General features: G+C 37.3%; 1 protein-coding gene across 8 annotated transcripts in view; it reads left to right on the top strand.

Moving 5' to 3' along the window:
- Nucleotides 1–26,598, top strand: part of LOC106096326 (GTPase-activating protein skywalker) — a 235,194-nt gene that overhangs the window by 140,425 nt on the left and 68,171 nt on the right. For 3 of the 8 annotated variants that reach the window (XM_013264021.2, XM_013264015.2, XM_013264019.2), the window contains exon 1: nucleotides 12,649–12,890. The exons of the other annotated variants lie outside the window; for them this stretch is intronic. In XM_013264021.2, the coding sequence (XP_013119475.2) occupies nucleotides 12,698–12,890 (193 nt within the window). In that variant the 5' untranslated portion in view covers nucleotides 12,649–12,697. Of the gene's footprint in view, nucleotides 1–12,648; nucleotides 12,891–26,598 lie in introns of those variants that run through there. 8 annotated transcript variants of the gene reach the window in all.

Below are 26,598 nucleotides of genomic sequence, written 5' to 3'. Positions count from 1 at the left end.
TTGAGTGAAAATAGAACTTCGTGACTTATTACTTAGGCCAAAGCCAACGATTTCTATGAGTTCTCGAAAAGCCACAAACGATTAATGGTTGACAAAGGTTAACAAAGATTAATTGACAAAGGCCGAAAATATATCGAATAAAGCAATTAGATGAAAAGGAGGAAATCCCGGTGTGGTCGATTTAAGGAGAATTGGAATTAAACAAAAACAAAAAAATGGGCAAATTCAGCGCCAATATTTTAATCTTCTTATATATAAAAATGTATTTAAACCGATTTTCTTGAAATTTTCACAGATGGTGCATAATGATCGTGGTGAAAAAAGGGTACTACCGTTTTTGATATCTGAAGAGGGGGTGAACCCTTCGCCTTACTCTAATTTTCAGAAACGCCAGATCTTGGGGATGGGTGATGCGAAATTTTGTTAGCTCTCTTATAGAGTAACCTGAAAACAAAAATTTGGTATCCAAATTTCGGATGAGGTACCTAGGGGGGCTGCCCCACTCCAAAACCTATCAAATATATATGAAGACCAATCACGACACTATGAGACTCAAACGAAAGGTATTTAAGATTTGAAATCGTATCTGATATCCAATTGTCGGACCAAGTGTATGGGGGACCACCCCAACCCCCCAAAACCCCCCTTAATCGGACATATTTACCGACCATAGCAATATGGGACTCAAATGAAAGGTATTTGCGAGTAGAATACGAATCTGATATCCAAATGTGGGTCCAAGTGTTTGGGGGGCCGCCCCTTCTCAAAAACACCCCCAAAGAAGAAAAATTTGCGACCATATCAATATGGGGCTCAAATGAAAGGTCTTTGTTAGTAAAACACGAATCTGATATCAATATTCAGAAAAAGCGTCTTTGAGGCCACCCTACCCCCATAACACCACCCAAATAGGATGTATTTGCTGACCATTGCAATATGGGGCTCAAATAGGAGGTATTTTAGAGTAGAACACGAATCTGATATATATTTTCAGGGACAAGTCACTGAGTGGGCGCCCCATTGCCGAATACACCCCCCAAACCGGTCATGTTTGGCGTCTATGTGAATCATATGTGGCTCAAATTAAAGTTATTTGGAAGTAGACCACGAATCTGATATCAAAATTCGGGACCAACTGTCTAGGGGACGTCCCACCCTCATAACAACCCCCAGATAGGACGTATTTGCTCACCATGATAATTTAAGTCTTAAAGATAGCGAAGCTATATATTGATAGTTTTTAGGGCCCATACCTCAAACCAGACATATTTCTTGACTTTTGAAATAAGAGCTTTAATTGAAAAGTATTTGAGACTAGAAAACGAATTTGATATGCAATTTTGAGGGCAATGGCAATATGGGGTTCAAATAAATGGTATTTGAGATTAGAGCACGGTGCTGATATATTTCCAGGGTCAAGTGTCTGGGGCACCACCTCACTCCCGAAATCACCCCAAAATCGGATATCATGAGAATATCGGGCTCAAATAAAGTCTTTTAATCGAGTATGGAGTACATCTAACATCCAAACTTAAATGACCCTTAACCCTTCGAGCGATTTCATAGGCCAATCGAGATCATGTGAGATTCAGATAAAGGCATTTATATTGTCATACTGTTAGTCAAGCGATATACATACATATACATTTTATTTTATTTTATTTTATTTTATTTTATTTTATTTTATTTTATTTTATTTTATTTTATTTTATTTTATTTTATTTTATTTTATTTTATTTTATTTTATTTTATTTTATTTTATTTTCTTTTATTTTATTTTTATTTTTATTTTATTTTATTTTTATTTTTATTTTTATTTTTATTTTTATTTTTATTTTATTTTATTTTATTTTATTTTATTTTATTTTATTTTATTTTATTTTATTTTATTTTATTTTATTTTATTTTATTTTATTTTACTTTATTTTATTTTATTTTATTTTATTTTATTTTATTTTATTTTATTTTATTTTATTTTATTTTATTTTATTTTATTTTATTTTATTTTATTTTATTTTATTTTATTTTATTTTATTTTATTTTATTTTATTTTATTTTATTTTATTTTATTTTATTTTATTTTATTTCATTTTATTTTATTTTATTTTATTTTATTTTATTTTATTTTATTTTATTTTATTTTTTTTATTTTATTTTATTTTATTTTATTTTATTTTATTTTATTTTATTTTATTTTATTTTATTTTATTTTATTTTATTTTATTTTATTTTATTTTATTTTATTTTATTTTATTTTATTTTATTTTATTTTATTTTATTTTATTTTATTTTATTTTATTTTATTTTATTTTATTTTATTTTATTTTATTTTACTTTATTTTATTTTATTTTTTTTATTTAATTTTATTTTATTTTATTTTTATTTTGTTTTATTTTATTTTATTTTATTTTATTTTATTTTATTTTATTTTATATTATTTAATTTTATTTTATTTTATTTTATTTAATTTTTGTGCAGGCAAAACCTTTCATTTTAGTTTGGGTTTAGTCATCCTTTATATCTGACTAATTCATGAAATTTATTGCAGATTTTTCACATTTAATTATGAATTTCTTTATGCCAAAGCACTTGAACATCATCTTATACCAGAATATGACTGGATTTTCCTTGACCATGGCCATTGAAATTCTTTGTCATTTCACTTGATTCATTTGTTGTTGTCTTTTTGCCAAGTATCATCAAAGAGTCATCAACAATTTTTCTTTAGAAATTTCCCCCAAAACTCAAGTGGAAAAACCTGTAAGGAATTATTGGCAAATACTTAGCGTTTAACTTAAATTAAAATAATTGTTAGCCATATGGCCAACATTTTTCACTTTAAATTTATGAATTTCCCCTAGATTGATTAGCTTTTATGGGGGTATTGAAATACGTATTGGCCACAATGTCTTTGAACATCCAAAAACATGACCAGCCACTTGTTGGTTGTGGCTGCTGACAATATGGCCAAAGAATCTATAAATTATTCCTTAGATTCTCTAATGTTGTGTTGTCTGGTAGTTGTTTTGTTTGTCTTTTGTTTTTATCCATTATTCACCATCGAAATTATTTTTTTGTTTCGCGTTTTGTGGTGTGAACAAAATTAGGAATGCAAACAAACAAAATAAAGGCAAATTGAATCATTTTAACCAAATTAAAGCTTTTTTTTGTACGTTGTCGTTCATTTGCGTTGGCTGTTTATTGTTGCCATTTTTTTTTGCAAAAAAAGCATTAAACGTTATTAAAAAAAAAAAAAACAAAATGTATTTGTGGGGCGATTGTTATTGCATTTGAGCCTATGCTCGTATGATGATACTTATCATATAGGCTACGAGGTTGGTGTAATGATTGAGGGAAATATTAGCTGCTATTGGCCTCCAAAGCTTTGAACGGTTTGAAATAGGAAATATTTCAACGTCTCATCATCTTCCTGGTATGCCCTACCCATGCTGTCACTTGCCGCACCTAATCTGCATAAGTGTGTCCGTAGGCCTGTTTGTCCCGTATTGATATGGAAAGCCGTAATGATCTCTTTGCTACTTCCCCTCAGTAGTAGGCTCATGATGCGGACCCCAAAGAGTTTTTGTTTTGCCTCTGACCGTTTCACTTCACCACAGTGCTGTCATTGTCATAGGAAATATTTCAACGTCTCATCATCTTCCTGGCATGCCCTACCCATGCTGTCACTTGCCGCACCTAATCTGCATAAGTGTGCCCGTAAGCCTATGTGTCTCGTATTGATAGGGAAAGCCGTAATATCCTCTTTGCTACTTCCCCTTAGTAGTAGGCTCATGTTGCGGATTCCCATAGAATTTTCGTTTTACCTCTGACCGTTTCACTTCACCACAGTGCTGTATGCGAGCTCCTCGCCGACTCATTAACTCAGACTGCGTCGCCGACCGGAGTCGCGTTTCTGAGGCCGGGGTGGCAGTATTGAGCCGGTACTCCGACTCGACTCCGATAATCCAACTTATACTTAGAGTCGAGGGCTACACTCCGCAGTCTTGCCTGGAAAGCCTATCAATCATCATTTTCATTAATGGCATTCGCTGACTTTCTCCCCCTTACTTCGATATGGTTCAGCATCCAAACCATGCGGATCATGCCAACTTCAGAAAAGCCGTTAGTCTCCTTACTCTCGAATAATATCTGTGATGTTAGCGTCTTGGTTGTTCTAGCCCTAATGACCGACTTACTATACGTAAAGATAACACTTGACTTCCTCGCGTTATACCACCCGACGCATTTCTTGATCGCCCTGCTTTACGCCTGTGCGATTTTGTTTTGGTCAGGTGGCTGAAAACTGAAATCAGTCTATGAATCGTCAATGAAGACGCTCCGACCTGGTCTGTCTTCACGCTTTAATTCATCCGTGTAGCATGACCTACCTGATGACAATACTAGAGTTCGGTCAATCTATGACTGTGTCGCTGGAAACAGTGTCTCGTACCGGACAACAAGTGTCGTTTCAGGTATCCGATCAGAAACCTCTTCCAGTCTAACCAGGTCTCAATCGTCGCCTCGATTAACTCTCCATGTAATGACCGGCACCCATCTTCCACTCTTCCACCGTCTTAAGTCGCATAGCCTCACACTTAAGCTATATGATGTAGAACTGTTTTCATTGCCCTAGTAGGAGTGAACATATTCTCTGAACCTTTTGAAATGTCTTTACTTTGCACTTCTTCTCCTTCGCCGTCCACCAAACTACCTTGTTATAAGTGTGTTAGTATTGGTATAGTAGCGCTTCTTCAGAGCCTCAGATTGAGACCCGATAGCCCCCCACCTTGCTACGTCCCCGGTCTACATAGTGCCCAACATCTTTGAGCCTTTTCAGTATGCTCCTGGATGTGAAACTTCCACTTCTGTTTGCTATCGCAAATCACTTTCAAGTACTTGGCCTTATCAGACATCGCAACCGTTCTATTGAGGAAACCTTGCGGCCCTAATCGCCCACTTTCGTCTTCCTCGTAAACAGCCAAATTTAAGTATTCTCTGTGTTAAGGTTCAAAACTTTAGGTCTACCCCAGACCTATGCCATCTTCTAGAGCTTTTCGGCCTTTTCCGGTTTAATAAATGATCCCAAACTTTGGGGGCTTTTCCTTGCAAAATCTGGACATAGCCATAGGAAGTGCTCAATAGCCAGCCCATCTTTATCGGGAGAGCTAAAACTCTATAAATAGCAATTACAGTAGCAATCTTTTTTATGGAAATGCTCCAAAGTCTGATTGTCTCTCCACATGACTTGCACTCAGCCTCGCTAGACGTACTATCTTCTGTAATAGGTGCGTCTGCAATACTATGTGCCACATGTAGACCCCGATAACCGTACTGATATCCTTCTTACTTTCCCTTAATAGCCTATTCCTATTGCACTGGCCTGGAACCATAGCATTTTAGTTGTTTTTCCGACAGTCTACTCGATTCATCATACGACGTGCGAGTCCCTTCCTATGTCCTTAACTATGATTGCGTTGCCATGAAAGGGATTTGCATTTACTGCCAGGTTGTTCATTTGACGATCTGGGAGCACGTTCCGAATCGCCGGTCTCGTTTTAGCAAAGCAAGGTTGCCCATGAACATTCCCTTTAATAACAGGGGTAAACTATCCGATTCAACTTTAAGCTCAATGATAAGGGGCCTACTTTTTTATGCCGAGTCCAAACGGGGTGCCCCATAGCGACATCACTTGGTGCAGAAGTTTTAACATGTCAGGATACCACATAAATGTAACCAGCATTAGTAAGGGGATAACCACTGCTGAAAATTTTTGTGATGTTCATGCCGTGATTTGGACTCAGATGTTCAGCATCATTGGCAGACATGCAAATGTTTGCGCTACGGTGGCCTCCTCGTCTCGGTGAACATAGTGTACTTAGGTTTTTGATATCCAAAGGGTGAACGGACCCTCCCCTTACCTTATATTCTGAATACATCGGATCTCGGAGTTTAGTGCACCGATTAAGCGATATTTTGTTGGCAAACTTATTCATTTTTACAAAAACACCAATCACCTAAAAAAATTGGGTCAGGCAACCGGGGGGAAGGCCCCACCAAAACGGGCACGCTTACCGATTGTGACCATATGGGTATCAAATGAAAGGTATTTGGAAGTAGAGTACGAATCTGCTATAAAAATGTTTCCCCAATAGTCTGGGGACCGTCCAAACCCCTAAAAATTTCTCCCAATTGACATGTGGGCCCATTGGGACAATATGGCACTCAAGTGTAGAGAGAAACCTGATATAATTGTTCAATATCAATCATCTGGGGCCGCAACACCACAAAAAGGCCCAAACAGGTCAATCAGATTGTACGATGGGTCTCAAAATAAAGGTTTTTCAGAAAACAGCACGAGTCAAGTGTGATATTTTGAGGTCAATAGGGCAAAATTACCCACAAAAATATCCCGAAAAGGGCATACCGATACTATATTGGCGTTCATATGAAAGGTCTATGAAATTTGGTGTGAAAATCTAATTTAGACGAAATCTTGTTACGGTTAATTGTTTGTATGCTTCGTATAGACTAAAAAACGGCTTAGCCGATTTGAAATTTTCACGCAATGTAGAGTTGAGCCCCACGGTGTAAATAGAGCACTTAATTTTTTGTATATCTGAAGGGAGAACGGGACCCTCCACTTACCTTAATATTCAGAACAAATCGGATCTCGGAGATTAGTTCACCGATTTAAGCGATATTTTGTTGACAATCTTCATATGTGTTATAAAAACACCAATCTCTTAAGAAAATTGGGTCAGACAATCGCGGGGAACGCCCCACCCAAACCGGCACATTTATCGACTGGGACTATATGGGTATCAAATGAAAGGTATTTAGCAGTAGAATATGAATCTCGCATAAAATTGCAACTGCCAGAAAATAGAGAATAATGTTGTTAGAGACAGATTTGAAAAAGTTTCATGAATGATATATTGACCTGCAGGTAAGCAGGGATGTTGTCTCTGTGGTCTTTCAGCATCACATATGCCAATTACAAAGGATGTTGAATAAGTATCACAAAAAGGAGATACATTGCTGGGAGTCTTAATAATCATGTGGATATGAGCAAAGCGATGGTAGTGGACAAGAAAGTTTGCCACCTTTCGAAACGAAAGCAGGCAATTTATTTTCAGTAACTTTTCAATAATCAAATCTTGTCGCTTAATGTAATTCTCACGGTCATTAAGCTCAAATCCACCTTGTTGAAAAAATAACTAAAGTAAAAATAAAATGTTTTCGAAAATTTTATGTCAATCGAATTCTTAAACTTTTTGAAATAATATATCTTTTCATATTTTTATTAATAAAGTTAGCAAAGTTCCCAACATTGGTTTTCACTTCTCGTATACGGTTTTTTATATACACTACAATAAGACACTTATCACGTCATTTCGTTGGCAAGTCTTCAAAATATCGTTTTGCGATCTCATAAATATTCTTGATCGTGTTGATATTTTAAGTCGAACTAATTAAGTCCATCCGATTGTCCCACTGTTGAAATAACAATGGCGTTCAAACGAAATTATCCACTTGCAAAAAATCATTAAGATGCAGGTCATTGGACCATATCGGTCAATATTAAGTTATAGCTCCTTTATAAGAGATCGTCGGTTTGACTTGATTGGAGCTCATAGAAGCCTTGAATATATCTTGATTTGCATGAAATTGGTATGTAGACTATACCTATGGTATTGAACACTCACGCTTAGTACAGCTCCTATAGTTCTATAAATATTTCTAGCCCCTAAACAGTCCCACTTTGTGACTTTTTGATCCCTTAGAAGCTTCATTCATTTGTTTCATACATTGCCATTTCGTTTCCAACTTCCAATATTTACTATAGCCCAAAGGTTAGCATTTTTATTTTCTCACAATGTCTATGCTTGGCTTTTCTATAGAAAATTTCTTCAGCTATGCAATTATTGTTGTTAAATATCAACTAATTTGCATGTATAAACAACACACACTCACATAGCTATCAGAAAAGCCTTCGAATATAAACAAATGTTATTGCTCTATGGCCGTTACAACTGCAAATTGACGGCGACGCTGACGTTAGCGTCAACATCAACGTCAATGATAACAATGGCTACTGTGCGACGTTGTTTATGATGAGGATGATTGAGAAATCAGCTGTTTGTCAAGCTAACTCAACTATCTGATCGAATGGTTTTTCTTGGCCTTTTTGCTCTCATTCGCTTTTTGTAGTTTGAATGTTTATGTGTGTATGGGTATTTCTCATTCTCTCACGATTTTGTGGGGAATTTATGCAAATCACGTGCACTGCATTTTCCATTAGGCAGTCATAAACAATGTTGTCAATGTTGTAATCTAAAATATTTATATGTATTAAAGGAAAGATGTACAGGGGAGCTGTATAAGTATTGACTTGAATGACAAAAATATTTGGAAGTCATGTAAATTTCAGAATCCATTCAATTTTGCACGATTTGATTTTTTACCTTGACTATTGTTCTACTGTCCGTCAAAAACTGCGTGCCGCTGTGCGAACCTCATTATTGAGATGTTTTTCAATGTCATAGTACCTAACAAATGTTGCCGGCAAGTTTTTTAATGTTTTTTTTATTGTTCTGGCCGGAATTTTAACCCAGGCGATCAGCATCAAAGGCGGACATGCTAACTTCTAAGCTACGGTAGCTTCACCTTGTAGCATATCTCTATCTAAAAAGTAGAAATTTCATTTCAAGCAATACACAAGGATTAAGCGATTCGGATTAATATATATACAGAGGGTCCCGGGAAGGGCGGGGTGCCCCTAACCAAGAAATACCTTTTCGGGAAAACGAATTTCAACCCATTAACAAGGAAGAACTTCCCTGGTATATAATCAATCGCGCCTCTTATAATTTATATATCGCGGCAACCCCATTTCCCCGCGTAGCAGAAGAATGGCTCTAATAAGAGGACCACCACTGAGACTGAGCTAGTCAGGTGCTAAAGCATAAGACCCAGAACTTGCCCTAGATATTAGCACTGCCGCGGTATCGTGTACCTTTTCTATCATCCTGCAAAGAGCACAGTTATCCAGAGCTTTATGCCGCACCAGACATAGGTTAGAATTGGCCGACCGACCGCCGTAAACATCCAGTGCACCGTCCTCAGACTCAGCCCCCTACTCCTTCCTGTCAAGTTGAGACTGTAGTAGTGCTCATTCCGTCCCTTTTTGATTCTTTTTTCGATGTTTCTTCTCCAACTTAGTTTCTAGACAATAATCACTCCCAAGTACTTGGTCTTCGGAGAGAGCGGTAGCTCTACCCCATCTTAGCTTCCTTCTCCTGGTAAAAAGGACCAGTTCAGTCTTTCTGGGATTTATGTTAAGCCCGTTGGCCCCCGCCTATGCGGACAGCTTTCTCAAAACTCCCTGAAAGACGTCCGTAATAGTAGAGAAAACGGCCACCTACCATGATCACGATGTCGTCTGCGTAGGCAGCGATCTTCACTCTCTCCCTCTCGAAAGACCTCAGAATCGTATTGATCACCAAAAGCCACGATAGATGAGATAAAACTCCTTGCGAAGTTCCTCTTATGACAATCTTCCTCATTGAGCCTTCTGCCAGTGATGCGTTGATAATCCGGTCTTTCATTATCATACCAACCTAATTTTCCAAAATAGAAGGGGCCTCCATGCTCACCTGAGCGCCATGTATGGACCTCAACTTCACGTTATTAATAGCCCCTACTATGTCCAAGAAGGTCGCCAAAGTGATAGCGCCTATTACAAAATTCCCCCCGTTGAAGCGAAACTCATCATAAAGGGCACTCTAAACCAACCTAATCTCCCGGCACCCAGTCGATACGTAGCCCAGCAAAACGCAACTCCTAAAAATCATCTCCAGTAATCGTATGACAATCGGTACTGCCCTTTGCAGCATAGCAACTTATAGAGTTTAAACGAATTCAACGCCCAAACTATCTTCTCCTCCGTTATCATGAGCTCAACCTCGGACAGTGAATCAGGAATCGACTATGTTGTGCCAGAGACACATTGATACCATTTGGGTTAAATGACGCACCGGCCATGTCCGAGCACTCAGGAAAGTGCGTAGCAGCTAGTAGCTCGAGAGTCTCAGAGCAAGATTGCGTCCAGGATTCGTGATCTCTTACAGTTAGTTTTCGAATCCTTGGATAGCAATCTGCGGATTACTGGAGAACTCATGCACTCCCTCTATCGATTCGCAAAAAAAAGACCGATGACCATTCTTGGACGATTTCATTTCACTCTTTTACTTGTTTGAGGACTCCCTGTACAGGTCTCAGTCCACACGCAGTCCTCGTAGTCTGTTTAAGTCACCTCAAGTTTCGTTTCTCCAAACAGTTTGCGATCTCTTACTCGGTTTTGTCAGAGAACAATTCTTCCCATAACTACTCAACATGGTTACAATTCAAGCTTCTTTCTCTCAGTAAGCGAGGTGTTTATCGTCCTAAGCTTTGTTCCAACGCTCTTCGCGGTTTCAGTTGGTTTTTCTGGACTTCCTGTATTGTTGAGACCTAGCCCAGAGACAACATCAGATCGAAGAAGATAAATCTAGGATCCGAAAAAGATATATCTATGTGTCCTTCTCAGACACTCTCCAATACCTTAAAATAGAGTCATCGAGATTCGTCAAAGTTATGTCTATCATCTCTGACCTATTAAAAATCTGGAAATCAGAACATTAACAATATTATAAACACTCAGGTCGGAGTTCAAAATTCACATTAGCCCGGTAGACAAGTTGATAGCGTGCTCGGATTGCCAGTGCGGATGTCGTGGGTTCGATTCCCACCAGAGGCCTAAGTGAGTCTGTAAAGGACTGTCACTCTTACCTAACCCTAGCCAGACACGTTTTGTTTGTCCAAAAACACGTTATAAAAGAAGAAGGCCTAAAAAAATATAGGCAGAACATTTTTTTTTGTTTTGCGAATTCGAAAACCCGAACAGGCCTGGCAATCGACTCCCATCTCTTGTTGATGTCCATACTTCCCCATTGTGAGTGTTGCGCATTGTCACTGCAACCCAAGATCGGCCGTATCCTGGGGGTTTCGCACTGCCTCATTAAACAGTTTCGTCTCCTCATTGGTACAGATAAACCGAAGAGATCAGCAAGGGGTCAGAGTTTTTCATACAACAGCCAAAGATCCCATCCGCCTCCACCTTGATTTGGTTAAAGAATTAAGAACTTTACTCGAACCAAGGCAAGGTGAAGGCGGATGGGATCTTTCGCTGATGTATGATGTTTAGAAGCGAAATGCCCCTGCAACTAACTAATTTCCCTGTTAATGTCAACTAAAAGAGTCTAGAAATCAAACAGAATAAAGTGCGTTTTTTGTGATACCGTGATGCAAATGCAATACATGCTATAATATGCTGTTAGACAAAAGCATGATTACTTAACCCTGCAAACGTTTTGGATTGCCAAAGAATCTTGCTAAAAATCTTCTAACAGAGATTTCTGTAAATCACAAAAAATTAACTCGGATGATTTATTAATAAATCCTATGGACAATTATTACTTTACTCGAATCGAATACTCATAACTTGTTACTATATTTTGTGATTTTTTTTTATTAGCTGCCAATGTGCTTCGAGTAGCTGCTTTTTAAAGCAATTGGCATCACTGATCCCTTAATATAACAACAATCGTCTGTTGTTGGATTTATATTCTTTGTATACATTACTTTTTATTGAGGGGTATTTGTGTGTTTATGTCTCTTACGCTCTCACTTCCAATCTCTTGCCATCATTACTTGGGAAATCTCCAAAGTGGGCTCGTTGGCTCGCTCTCTCTCTCTCTCTCTCAGTATTCACAGAGTATTAATCTCATTTAGATGCTCACCATGAAAAGCTTTCTTTTCACCTATAGACTGCTAAGCAGGGGTATTTATTTTTGGTACCCAACAAATGCCGGTCAATATTTGCTGTAATCATTCAGTCGTCATTCGTTCTCGTCAACTGATCATCGGAGTGAGTAAAGAAAATTTCCCCACAACTTTTCAAGAAAAGCGTCTGTCGAAGGTATTAAAGAAAAATCGCTAATGAGTAAAGAGGGTATATAAAAGAAAGAAAATAGATAAAGAAAAATCAAAGCAAGAATTGTGCATGTGCGGCGGTGGTCGTCTATTTTTTTTTTCTTGAGGTGGCTGTGATATTCATTTAACCAAAGAAGAAGAAAAAGAAAAAAAAAACAAGTGGGGAAAAAACAAGAAGTTGTCTTTGGAAAATCGTGAAATCTTAATAATCTAAAGGAAATTTTATAATTTTACATATGTTTCGGTAGCCAGAAAAATAAATACAAATTGTGACAAAATGTGCAAAAAGAAATAAAATCAGTTACAACAAGTATTTACTTTACAATTGCTTTAATCGCCCCTGCTACAACTTTAAAGCGATAGAAATTGTGAAAAAAAATTATGTAAAGTGAAAAAAGAGCTTTTATTCTTAACAAATACTCGAGTCCAATAAAACGTAACTAACAAAAAGGAAAAAAAAAATATTAAATCATAATCAATAAATATTTAAGCTATACTTATTGAAACAACAACAACAAATCTCAACTCAAAACGGTTGTTATTGTTTGGCTGTGAGGAAAAACCAAAATAAAAGAGGGAAAAAAAACGAAAGAAAAGAATTTTTTTTTAAACCCAAGAAATTTCCCTATCTTCTTGTTACTCGTACGAAATTCAGCCTGAACTATGAAGGAGAGAAACGATCTTGACAAAATGGTGGGCAAAATGCTCATTCTCAAGGATATGGAACATTTAAGCAGTCGCCGCAGCAGTGTCTATGTCGATCCAGAGTATGAAAAATTCTTTGAACTCCCCATGTTTATGGGGGCCAGCACCAATGACATAACAACAAAGTGCCAATGTTTCCAATTTAGCCCAGGTAATTTGCAAAATTAACACCCTACCATTAGAATAGTCGAACAACAAAAGCAACAACCAACCTTTGGATTAATCACAACAAGAAGAATTAGCGTAAACAACAACCAATTGCCAGAAGGTTGGTTAGTGAGTGACTCGTTGAATGTTGTTGCAGTTGGCGAGGGAGGGTATCAAACCCACAGAAGAGAGATCATAGAGGGAAAAAAGTGTAAACAAATAAAACAGCAAAGAATGTGGATTGCAAAAACAGCTGTGTGTACTCGTATAAGGAGACAACAAACAAAATTGTGAAATATTATTGATCTGATATATGTACATACATTCTTATAGTAAAATTGAATTGGATTAAAGATGATTTAAAATCAAAATATAAGAAGAAAATGAGAACAAAACGAATAGGAAAATAAATAAAAATGAAATAAAAGGCTTGTATATGGCAGGTGTGAGTCATGGGTACCCCCTACCACGAACTTTAACAGTAATGTAATTTACATCCTTAATAAATCTTGCTAATGGACCTATCATGACGGTTTTGTTTTGTGGCTGAGGTCATGAATTACACCATGTACCAAATTTGCAGTTTAATCGGATAAAAATTTGAATCGAATAAAAATTTGATTAAAATTTTGCTCAATATGCCAGTTTGGGTTATTGGATTACGTTGAGGCTATATCAATTTATGGACCTATCTGTGCCGTAATTAGCTTGGTTGGGTGTACGGAGTTTAAAAAAGTGCTTTATATACCAAATTTAGATGTGAAAAATTGTGGCAGGTTAGATGTGAAAAATTTTTGCAGGTTAGATGTGAAAAATTTTTGTACATTTTAAGCCGATTTTTTTTTATATTCCAATACACAGGGGTGTCCCCTTTAAATGTTGATGTATTGTGTTGGCGGATGGAAAGTTGGGAAATGCAGGGGGGAAAAGAGTGAGTAGTATTTATTGGCCTTCGTCTTAAATCTATGGATGTAGTAGTTGGTGGGAAAGACATTAGCCGGAAGTCGATTCCACCTACGAAGAGTACGAGCGAAAAAGGAATTATCTCTGTAGTGCATTGTCTGCTCAGCTGCCCATCTATCACAAATGGGTGCGAATTCTGAGACAGTCTTTCGTTGCTGACGATCAACCTTATGTCAGGAATAAGAAGGAGGAAGCGGTGGAACACACGCCATGCAAGTAACGATAGAACAGTGCCACGCATCCCACATTCCGATGGTGTTTAAGGGAACAAAAGAGTTGGATACCGTACTGTCTCCCATCAACTCCATCGCCCTCCTCTGGATACAGTCGATTAGCTCCAAGGATGAGTTCGGAGCACCCCTTACATGCGAGTAATATTCCATCTTCGCTTGATGTAGGTAATATAAATTAGAAATGTGCACGTGCGTGATCGACTCACGTTCACGTAAGCTCACGAAACAATTTTACTCACACATTTTCATTCAATCACGTTCACTCACGATTTCGTGATTAGATTTGGATCTCACTCACGACTCACGTGACTCATGCGTGACACGAATAATCACGACTCACGTGCACATCTCTAGTATAGATAAAGAAAAATAGTTGAAGTGATGTATTGGGTTGCCCAAAAAGTAATTGCGGATTTTTCATATAGTCGGTGTTGACAAATTTTTTCACAGCTTGTGACTCTGTAGCTTGCTTTAGAAAAAAAGTGTAAAAAAAGTATATTTGATTAAAGTTCATTCTAAGTTTTATTAAAAATGCATTTACTTTCTTTTAAAAAATCCGCAATTTCTTTTTGGGCAACCCAATAGTATAAAATTATACCCTTCAACTAAATTTATTTTGTATAAATTTTTAGTAGAATCCATGTGGGTGGGTTCCCAAGATTCCACTCGGCCGAACTTAGCATGCTTTTATTTGTTTAAATGTAAATAGGTCAATGAATATAGGTATATGAGTGCTATTTATAAAACTAAACCAATGGGCTTTCTTAAGCGGTGTAAAAAATATTTCACTAACTCTGATCTTCTTTTTATCTTCACTACGAAATTAGTCCGAAGATGGAATATACATTAACTCGCATATATTGACATAATCTTGGACGCACATTGCAAACTGTAAAAAATTAGATAAAAAACCAAAAAAATTATTTTTTTTTTTTAATTTCGTGAAATTTCGATTTACAAGGAAAATTTAGTCGAAATTTCATAATAATAGAATTTTTTTTTCAAATTTGTGATTTTTAAAATTTTATGTTTTAGTGAGGAATAGGGAATTAAAAAAATTAGGACAAATTTGTGTTTTTTAAGGTTTTGTCCAATTTTATTTTTTCATACCATATTTTCATAATATCCAGCTGTAGTAGCATCGGACCTAAATGCTTCTTTTTTTTAGAAACGTAGAAAAGCTAAAACCTTCTATAATAATAAGGCAGATGTGTTGTTGCCAAGCTGCCTGTATATCCGATCATTGGGGCCCTTGCCACATTGTCATCAGATTTTCACACCAAAAGGTATCTGATGAGACCTCTGCCAAGGGTCGAAACACAAAATACTATAGTTGGTGTTTGATGTCCTCTGGCTTCCTTTTTCCATTAAAAATAACTTTCAATTAATGAGTTTAACTCGAAAGAAAAATAAACAAAAGTATACCGAATTTCTATACCATACAATATGAAAATTTGGTATATGCTTGACTTTAAAGAAAGTTTCAGGACTTTTAATGCTATTTTTGATTAACATTCAATTTTACATTATTATTTTGAAAATTTCCTTAAAAATATTTTTTTAAATGAAATTTTGTTTCTATTTAATTTTTTTTTTTTTAATGTGGTTTATTAGGCAGACTTAGTTGTCACTTGTATTTCATAAATTATAATAAGCAAAATTTAATGTTGTTAGAAATTTGGGGTTTTCCAACGATTTCGTTCTCATTTGTATTTTTTTTTTTTAATTATCAAAATTCAATTTTTTTCGGAAAATTTCCAATGATTTTAAAGATGAGCATCGCATCAATTAAGCTTGAGTTTCGATCAAAATATCATTGATATATCCATCCTTGTAATGCCAAACTTCATCAGCACTTATTTTTAGCAGAAAATGGTACTCAAATTGCTGGCTACATTGGTGAGGTACACTGCCGTATTAAAACTTCTCTACCGAGTGGTGTCGCTAACCGGGATGCCGTCCAGACTCGTCATAAAAAAAGGAGGGTCCTTATCATTGAGCTTCAGCTTTAATTGAATTAAACTCATTGATATGTGACAAATATCCCCTGTTCCTTCATGGGAAATTTAATATTGGTGTTTTTGTATCTTTGTGAAATACATCTGATCACACTAAAGACTAACATATTAGTCCATGTGAATATATTTTTAGACACATTGTCGCCAAAACTATGTCATTGGGTCTGCTGTCAACTTTAGGGGTATTGAATAACTTAATACTCGAATTTCCAAATGTGAGAATATTCACATGTTGGCAAGTCCAAAAAATAGGTTAATAAAGTAGACTGAGAGACGCCACAACGTTTGGCCAAACATTCTATTGAATATCAGCTATTGATATCTCAAAGCCAAAGCCGGTTTGTGGAATTAATATTGGCAAAGCGAAATGAGCATAAACGAAATAAAGCTTCAACATATACAGGTACTATTTATATTGAGGGTAGGAAAGTGCAGGTGGCTTGTTTGATGGTATTGCCAACATACGTATATATGTTATATTTGATTGAAAGAAAGGAAAACTATTACCATTACGACGAATGTTGCATGATTATGTTTAGCTTAATTTTGAAGGATCTTATTTTTTATAGTCGAGTTTAAAGTAGAGTGTTCCGGCATCGAATTCCGATATTTTTAAGGTTGGTACCAGAAAGAAAATTTAAGGTTCAGTTATAACAACTTAATAGTGTAATAATGCATGATGGTTATGAAGGCTTTATTTTTATACCCTCCGCCATAGGATGGGGGTATACTAATTTCGTCATTTTGTTTGTAACTCCTCGAAATATTTCTCTGAGACCCCATAAAGTATATATATTCTTGATCGTCATATCATTTTAAGTCGATCTAGCCATGTCCGTCCGTTCGTCTGTCTGTCGAAAGCACGCTAACTTTCGAAGGAGTTAAGCCCTATTCCTATTAGTGTAGGTCTGTTGGGATTGTAAATGGGATATAGTGGTCCATGTTTTGATATATCTGCCTTATAAACCGATCTTGGATCTTGACTTCTTGAGATTCTAGAGGGCACAATTCGTATCCGAGTTTGCTGAAATTTTGCATGAGATGTTTTGTTATGACTTCCAATAACTATGCTAAGTATGGTCCAAATCGATCCATAAGCGGATATAGCTGTCTTGGGTCTTAACTTCCTCAGCCTCTAGAGGGCGCTATCCCATTCGATTTGGCTGAAATTTTGGATGATGTGTTTTGTTATGAATTTCAACAACTGTGCCAAGTATGGACCGAATCGATCCATAACCTGATATAGCTGTCATATAAACCTATCTGGGGTCTTGACTTCCTCAGCCTCTAGAGGACGCAATTCTTATCCGATTTGGCTGAAATTTTGCATGAGGTGTTTTGTTATGACTTCCAACAACTGTGCTTAGTATGGTTCAAATCGATCGATAACCTGATATAGCTGCCACATAAACCGAACTTGGATCTTGACTTTCTCAGCCTCTAGAGGGCGCCATTCCTATTCGATTTGGCTGAAATTTTGCATGAGGTGTTTTGTTATGACTTCCAACAAACATGCTATCTTTCGAAGGAGTAAAGCTAGCCGCTTGAAATTCTGCATGAATCCTTCTTATTAGTGTAGGTCGGTTGGGATTGTAAATGGGCTATATCGGTCCATGTTTTGATATAGCTGTCATATAAACCTATCTGAGGTCTTGTTTTCCTCCGCCACTAGAGGGCGCAATTCTTATCCGATTTGGCTGAAATATTGCATGAGGTGTTTTGTTATGATTTCCGACAACTATGCTCACTATGATCCAAATCGATCCATATCCTGATATAGCTGGCATATAGACCTATCTGAGGTCTTGATTTCCTCATCCTCTATGGGGCGCAATTCTTATCCGATTTGGACGAACTTTTGCATGAGGTGTTTTGTTATAACTTCCAACAACTGTGCTTAGTATGATTCAAATCGGTGCATAACCCGATATAGCTGCCATATAAATCTTACTGGGGTCTTGACTTCCTCCACCACTAGAGGGCGCAATTCTTATCCGATTTGGGTGAAATTTTGCAAGAAGTGTTTTGTTATGACTTCCAACAGCTATGTCAAATATGGGTTTAGTTGGCCCATAACCTGATATAGCTGTCATACCAAAGCCCACCTTTAAGGTGTTTTAAATATCCCCCATTCCCTCTAACAATAATTCTTTATAAGAGTCTTAAACCTTTTCCTTGTTATCATCTGTTGTCTTTTTTTTTATCTTCAAAAGTAACCTATTTTCTTGTTCCAACTTAATTAAGGTGCCACTACTTTGTATACAAATAAAATACTTGTATTCTTTATTTGTTTTCTTTTTTCACCTTCCTCCCCTCTAAAGAAATGAAATGCCATCAATTTATTTGAAAAAATTATCAGAACTGAAATGACAACATGACATTTTTTGTTTTTTGCTACCGGACGGTTTAACTGAAAGCAGTCATTTTATTTTTAAAGAAAATGCCCTAGCACTTTTGAAGTTAAGTAAAAAGTAAAAAAGAAAATAGCGCTTGCGATAGCAGCCATTGGGTATGGTCTATACTAAAATATCATTGTGATAACATTTTGGTATTTTATTTCCAAAGATTGATTATTTACCATGATTATGTCTCTAATTAGTTTATTGACGTTTGATCGATTTGCATTGAAGTAAACGAGGCGAAATATAAAATAATTCCCGCAATTGGGTCTCGTGGTAATGACGAACATGGTTTATGGCATAAACAAAATATCAACTCAATTCAAACCTTTAGGTTTGAAGGTGAAGTGGCGGGACATATACAACGACAATGATAAGGAAAATATAAGATTTTAAGGAGCCTGAAAGACACATGAATTGATTTTTGTCTTTGGTGTGCGACTTTGATTGTCGTTGTGTTTTTGGGTTCTGAGTAAAGGGAAAGTTTAATGATTCGATAGAGTTGGTTATTAAATGACTAATGTGGAAAAACCTAGGCCAGTAATTTCTTGTAATTTTCTTTGTATTAAAGACTTAAGTTTTTAGATATTTTAAACAATTTGAATTTATCGGTAAACTATTAGGGAATATATTAAAAATATATATTTTAATTACTCATGCAATGGTTGGTGTAGTGCAAGGGTTCGTATTAGTAATAAAGATTATGGTAGGTGGGTTGTATGAGTAATTTTTACAATTTTTTTATTAAGTATACCAACCATGGTACCTGAAGATCAAAAAAAAATGCCAAAGAAAGAGATAGATGTGGGACAACATTTTCTCTAAAAATAGAATATTTCTAAATTCTCTTAAGACAAAAATTTCAATCAAAATTTTTCTATGGACTTAATTTTGAGATTCTTGAATACTAAAGACCTAATAACATTTAATATTGGTAACACTGCTACCTTTGTTAATAGGATTGGAGATGAGGTTTTAGATGTGACAATGCAAATTTTTGCAAATTTTGCCCATGAACATTACACAAAGGAACAGAACGTGCCGTCCCATTCTAGTTTAAGATCAATGATAAGGGACCTCCTTTTTATAGCCGAGTCCGAACGGTGGGCGCAGTGCGACTCCTCTTTAGAGAGAAGTTTTTACATGGCATAGTACCTCCTAAATGTTGCCAGCATTAGGTGGGGAAAACCACCGCTGAACATATTTTCCTGATGGTCTCGCCAGGAATCGAACCCAGGCGTTCAGTGTCATAGGCGGGCATGCTAACCACTGCGTTCTGGTGGCCTGTAGCGTAATATGTTTAGAAAATCCAATCGATGAGGTTCAGGATTGGAGGGTCTATATGGAGCATTTCTTCTCTGACCATTGCTACATTAGGTTTGGAATTACATGGACAGCGCCGTATCCCATTAAGCTTCCCTAATTAGTTGAAAGTTAACTGGTCAAAATTCGGAAGACTACTCAGAAAAAGACTTGGACAAGATAATTTAAAGAAGATTGTTCAAGCATAGAAGACATTGAGGAAAATGTCAACAGGATTGCGACTAGTGGATAGTTGTCCTCTTCGAGAAAGGAAATCATGTCAACAGGATTACGACTAGTCATGTCAACAGGATTACGACTAGTGAATAGTTGTCCTCTTCGAAAAAGGAAATCAGCCCTAGAAAAACCCTGGATGACCGAGGAGATTTGCAAGAGGTTCTCAGACTTTTTAACAGAGCATGTTGTTTTGCCGCTCTGGTAATCTTATTGTCTTCTTTAAGCCGTGTAAAATACACATCCCAATATATTGGGTTGCCCAAAAAGTAATTGCGGATTTTTTAAAAGAAAGTAAATGCATTTTTAATAAAACTTAGAATGAACTTTAATCAAATATACTTTTTTTACACTTTTTTTCTAAAGCAAGCTAAAAGTAACAGCTGATAACTGACGAAGAAAGAACGCAATTACAGAGTCACAAGCTGTGAAAAAATTTGTCAACGCCGGCAATATGAAAAATCCGCAATTACTTTTTGGGCAACCCAATATATTGGGATGTGTATTTTACACGGCTTAAAGAAGACAATAAGATTACCAGAGCAGCAAAACGTGTCTCCTAAAAGCTTTTCTGTGACCAGGTCGATAGCGTTAGTGGCGCCGCCAAGATGAAAAAGTTTCTCTTAAAAACCCGGCTTAAAGAAGACAATAAGATTACCAGAGCAGCTAAACGTGGAAGCTTTTCTGTGACCAGGTTGAAAGCGTTAAGGACGCCGCCAAGATAAAAAAGTTTCTCTTAAAAACCCATGTCCAATCTAAAATGTTAGCAGACGACATGGGAGTGAGAGCAGAAACAACGGAGGACTTGTTGAGGATTTTGATGTAGACGCATTTTCCACAGGATATGACGGGACTCACGGAGACACTGGAATCTTGGAATAATGAGGTTGATCGTAGGTTTATCATAACGGGGTTTGTGGTGAAGGAAGCCTTGAGGAGATTCAAACCGTCTAAGTCACCCGGACATGATGGAATATTTCCAGAGTTACTACAAAAGAAGGCTGACTATCTGGCGCCTCATGTGGTCACTTTTTTCACAGCGTGCCTAGTTATGACTTGCATATAATCCGAATGCCTGGCAGGAGGCAAGGGTGGTGTTTATATCCAAACCCGGCAAGGCAAGTTATGCGACACCAAAGGCTTGCAGGCCTACAAACCTTACATCCTTTCTACTCAAAACCAAGGAACGTATTGTGGATACCATGATAAAGAGTAGAATATCCAGCGAACTGCTAAAATACAAACAGCATGCCTATGTTAAGGGAAGGTCGGTGGAGACTGCCCTGCACGACGATTGTGCATAAAATAAAAGAATCCTTCGATGCCAAAACGTACACACTGGTGGTATGCATTGTCATCGAGGGGGCTTTTAACAATGAGCGGACCGACACATTGATCCAATCCTTAGAACAGTACCGGGTCCTTAGAGACTGAATAAACCATATGCTAAGAAACTGGTGGATAAATTGTGGATCCAATGACATAAATATAAGGGAGGAAGGGGGGCATTTTATTGCCGCTTCTTTGGATGACCACCATAAATAACCTATTACGGACGATGCATGAGGAGGGATTCCTACTGCTAAGCAGACGATGTTATAATACTTCTTAGGAGTAAGCATCTAAACCAGCTTTGCATTAGGATCGAAAGGGTCTTGCATATTGCATATGACTGTGCTATACCCAGGGATCTCAATGTTAACTCAGAGAAGACTGAAATCTGCCTGTTTACGAGGAAGACGAAGGTGGGTCAATTTGACGCATCACGTTTCCTCAATGGAACGATTTCCATTCTAAATGCAAATTTGCCCATGAACATGCCATTAAGGAACAGGGGCAAACTTCTCACAATGAGTGCCGTCCGATTCAAGTTTAAGCTTTATGATAAGGGGCCTCCTTTTTATAGCCGAGTTCGAAAGGCATGCCGCAGTGCGACACTTCTTTGGGTATAAGTTTTTACATGGCAGCCATACCAAATGGTGTAGTACCTCCCAAATGTCGCCAGCATTAGGAGGTGGTTATCCCACCGTTGAAAATGTTCATGATGTTCTCGCTAGGATGCGAACCCAGACGTTCAGCGTCGTAGCCGGATATGCTAACCTCTGCGTTACGGTGGCCTCCATTCGATATCCCACAAGGTCAAATACTTAGGTGTGATTATGTACAGGAATCTGAATTGGAAGTGTCACATTCAGGAGCGTACCGAGAAGGCTCACAGATGTTGGGCGTTGTGTAGACGGGCCGTAGGCTGGAAGTGGGGCCAGAATCCGAGGAAAGTCCACTGGCTCTACAGGAGCGTAATTAGACCAATACTTACTTTCGCCTCAATAATTTGGTGGGCTGTTATGGAGAAAAGGTGCAACGTTAGGTTTACGTTCAGAGTTGTTGTCTTAGCATAGGCGGAGCGATGAGGACCACGCCCCATCAGGCACTAGAGACTTTTCTAGATATCTGACCCATTGACATACAGATTAAGTTTGAGGCAGCCACTGCGGCTATGAGACTTAAGGCGATGGGGGAATGAATTTAGAATGAGAGGCTACTATAGAAAACGTGGAAATCTGCCTATTTACGAGGAAGACGAAGGTGGGTCAATTTGACGGACTACGTTTCCTCAATAATACGATTTCGATATCTGACAAGGTCAAATATTTAGCAGTGATCTTGGATAGGAAACTTAATTGGAAGCGTCACATTCAGGAGCGTATTGAGAAGGCTCACAGATGTTGGGCACTATGTAGACGGGCCGTAGGCACGAAATGGGGCCTGAATGATCCACTGGCTCTACAGGAACATGATTAGACCAATACTTACTTACGCCTCAGTAATTTCGTGGGCTGCTATTGAGAAATAGTACAGCGTTGGGACCATACAACAAGTTCAGAGAACATGTTGTCTTGGCAAAGGTGGAGCGATGAGAACCACTGGTGAAAAAATTGCAAAATTTGCCCATGAGCATTCCACTAAGGAACAGGGGAACAAACATCTCGCATATCAGTGAGTGCGGTCCGATTCAAGTTTAAGCTCAATGATAAGGGACCTCCTTTTTATAGCCGAGTCCGAATGGTGTGCCGCAGTGCGACACCTCTTTGGAGAGAAGTTTTACATGGGATAGTACCTCACAAATGTTGCCAGCATTAGGAGGGGAAAACCACGGCCGAAATTTTTTTCTGACGGTCTCGCCAGGATTCGAACCCAGGCGTTCAGCGTCATAGGTGGACATGCAAACCTCTGCGTTACGGTGGCCTCCTACGCCCACTAGGGCACTGGAGACTGTTCTAGATATCCGACCCATTGACATACAGATTAAATGTGAGGCAGCCATTGCCGCTACTAGACTTAAGGCGATGGGAGAATGGATTGAGAATGGGAGCAGCTCATACCTTCGCGATATAATCGAGGCGACGATAGGAAACCTGGATCGGATACCTGAGACGTCCCTTGAGGTCGAGTGCGAGACACTGCTGCCAACGGCAAAGTCTTGGACTGACGGAACCCTAATATTGCCATCTGGAAGATCATGGATAGATCAAAGCTATGGGACAGAGTGGGCCTGGGGGTTAACATTGAGAATCCAGGGACAAAGATCTGTTTTAGACTGCCTGATCATAATACGGTCCTTCAGGCGGAAATCCGGGCGATCACTGAATGCATGAGGGGGTTGTTGTTGTTGTAGCAGTGTGTTGTACACTGAGGCGTCAGCCCTTGCCGATGAAGGACTTCATCGGGTCAAACCGGTACCTACAACCGGCTGCTTTGGGATTGTGAGATGGTGTGGTTCTAACGCGATTACGTCGAGTGTGAACATCTTTGCGGACAGTAAAATGGCCATAAGGGCAATACAATCAGGATGGTAAGATCACGAACAGTCTTGAAATGTTAGAAGGAAATTAATGCCTTCTCTGAGGATGGCACAATCCGCATCGTTTGGGTGCCGGTCCATAACAGAGTTAGGGGAAATGACGAGGCAAACGATTTAGCAGTGAAGGCCAGAGAACTGCCGTCCATAAACTTGGTTAACCCGCATACTTTTTCGGTCGACGCTGTTCGATTTATGGGCGTGGTCCAATTTTAGTGCGTGGACCGATTTAAGTGCATGAGTCGATTTAAGTGCGTGGGCCGTTTTAAATGCGTGTAGCACTGAGGAACAGCGAAACGGTAGGACGGTGAAAATCCTATTGAGTGATCCAGATCGTGAGAGGTCGAGGCTATTTCTTAAAGGAAGATGAAGGTCCGTATAGTGTTTGGTATCATAACGGTACATAACGGGACAAAATGCGTGTAGCCCTTAATAACAGCGAAACTATAGGACGGTAAAAATCCTATGGAGTGATCCGGATCATGAGAGGACGAGGCTATTTCTTAAAGGAAATAAGATGAAGGTCCGTATAGTGTTTGGTATCATAACGGGACTCATAGGGCTACAAGCTCACTTATCCAAAATCGGTGCAGCAAGTGATAGCATGTGGGGAAGGTAATGCGACGTTGGAGCATTTCCTATGGCATTGCCGGGCTATCGCGGCTAACAGGCACCGGTATTTAGGTGGAGACACGATACCTTAGGGGAGTGGTATGGAAAACAATTAAGAATTTTGTAAGCAGCGCGGAATTCCTTATTTAAAATTTTCTTCTTCGAAGTTACTTTTTAGAATTTTTGTTTGTTTCTCTTTCGAGAGGAGCTCATTGAACGGAGATTGTAAATGGAAAAGGAAAGCCAAAGATAGCAACACGAACATCAACCACTATGGGTAGCGTTTCGTCTTTGGTTAGCAGTCTTTTCAACCATATTACGTGCGATGGCTTCAAGGGGCGTGCTTTGGTATGCTGTATTTGAATAGTATTAATTGCGAAAACTTTTTAGTTTTTGGAGCTCACAACAAGCCGATTACTGGCTTCGGAGTATGGGGCGAATTAATATCTGCACTTTCTTTTAAACCTAAACTAATTTTGAGCAAATTTTCTCTTAAAATGACATTAAGAAAAATTAAAACAAAATCTTTAAGGACAAACTTTAAACAAAATTTTCCCTACAGACAAGGTTTTAATGAAATTCTCCTTAAAGACAAAATTTTAATGAAATTTCATTTAAGACCAAATTTCTATGAAATTTGTTCTAAAGACAAAATTTTAGCAAATTATCTTAAATACGAAATCTTAATAAATTTATTTTAAGACAAAATTTTAATGAAATTTTTCTCATCATAAAATTTTAAGACAATTTTTGACCTAATTTTGAGCAAATTTTTTCTTTAAATGATCTTAAAAAAATTAAAACAAAATCTTTAAGGACGAACTTTAAACAAAATTTTCTTACAGACAAAGTTTTAATGAAATTTTCCTCAGAGACAAAATTTTGATGAAATTTCATTTGAGCCCAAATGTCTATGACATTTGTTCTAAAGACAAAATTTTAGTAAATTTTCATAAATACGAAATTTTAATCACATGTTTAATATTTTATTATATTTTAATAACAAAATTTCAATGAAAATTTTCTCATCACAAAATTTTAAGATAATTTTCTGTAAAAATTAAATTTTAATAAAATATTCTAAAAATGTTCATCGAATGACAACAGTTTTTTATGAAAATGTTCCAAAAGAATTCATTTTTATAAAATTTTTTCAATAATCCACTATTTCAAAATTTAAGCTAGTCCTTTAACAATCTTTGTGTTGTGTTATTTACAGCCTACTCATTATAAATTAATCGATTTCTTATAATATACTTTCTACTTCTTATATAACTGTACACTTGTCACACCCTTACATGACATTTGGTTTTTTTTTTTTTTTCATTTAGGTTTCATTTCCATTGATGCGTTTTCTCCCTACATTATATTTGCAAAATCTAGAAAATACGCCGTATTCATTTTCATTCCACTTTTTTTTGTTGCTTTTGTTGCATTACAAACGAACACCTTCTATAATCTGTTGTGAGCTTAAGAGATATGGATGACTGATTGCATTCATATCTCTATTAGGCTTATTGTGTTTCAAAGATCTTCAATTACGCCGACATTTGTTTCGAATATAAAATTCTAGTAAATGTTTTGGAAATGACGATTAAATCTAGAAACTTTTTTAAATTTACGAGGAATGCCACTGAAAAAGTTTTTCTGATGTTCTAGCCAGGTTTCGAACCCAGGCGTTAAGCGGCATAGGCTAACCTCCGCTCATGGTGGCCTTCAGCTCTGTTGTATAAGTAATTTGAATATTTAATAATCATACGATCCTATGGCTTGTAATTAAAATTACTTATACGACGCATTGTACTTAATATTAACCAATAATTGTAGATACGCTTGAAAGTTTCTTAAGTTAAGGCTAAAATATTTGCTTTCAAATTATTTTTATAAGATAATTAAGTTCTTGTATCTATTCGGTGCGAACGGCGAACTACCTAACCGTGTGAACCACCCTTAGCCCTTGCAATACTCATATTGTATTGCAAGGGCAAGGGTTTAATTATTCGATAACCGACAATGGATAACGGGCATAGTGTTGTATGAGTAACGCAAATAACAAGAAGTGGAATGAGTAACTGCAAAAATTAATCAATCA

The sequence above is a fragment of the Stomoxys calcitrans genome, chromosome 3 (genome assembly GCF_963082655.1).
Source record: "Stomoxys calcitrans chromosome 3, idStoCalc2.1, whole genome shotgun sequence".
Taxonomy (NCBI): domain Eukaryota; kingdom Metazoa; phylum Arthropoda; class Insecta; order Diptera; family Muscidae; genus Stomoxys; species Stomoxys calcitrans.
The sequence above is the reverse complement of the archived record's forward strand: the minus strand, read 5'-3'. Positions and strand labels throughout refer to the sequence as shown.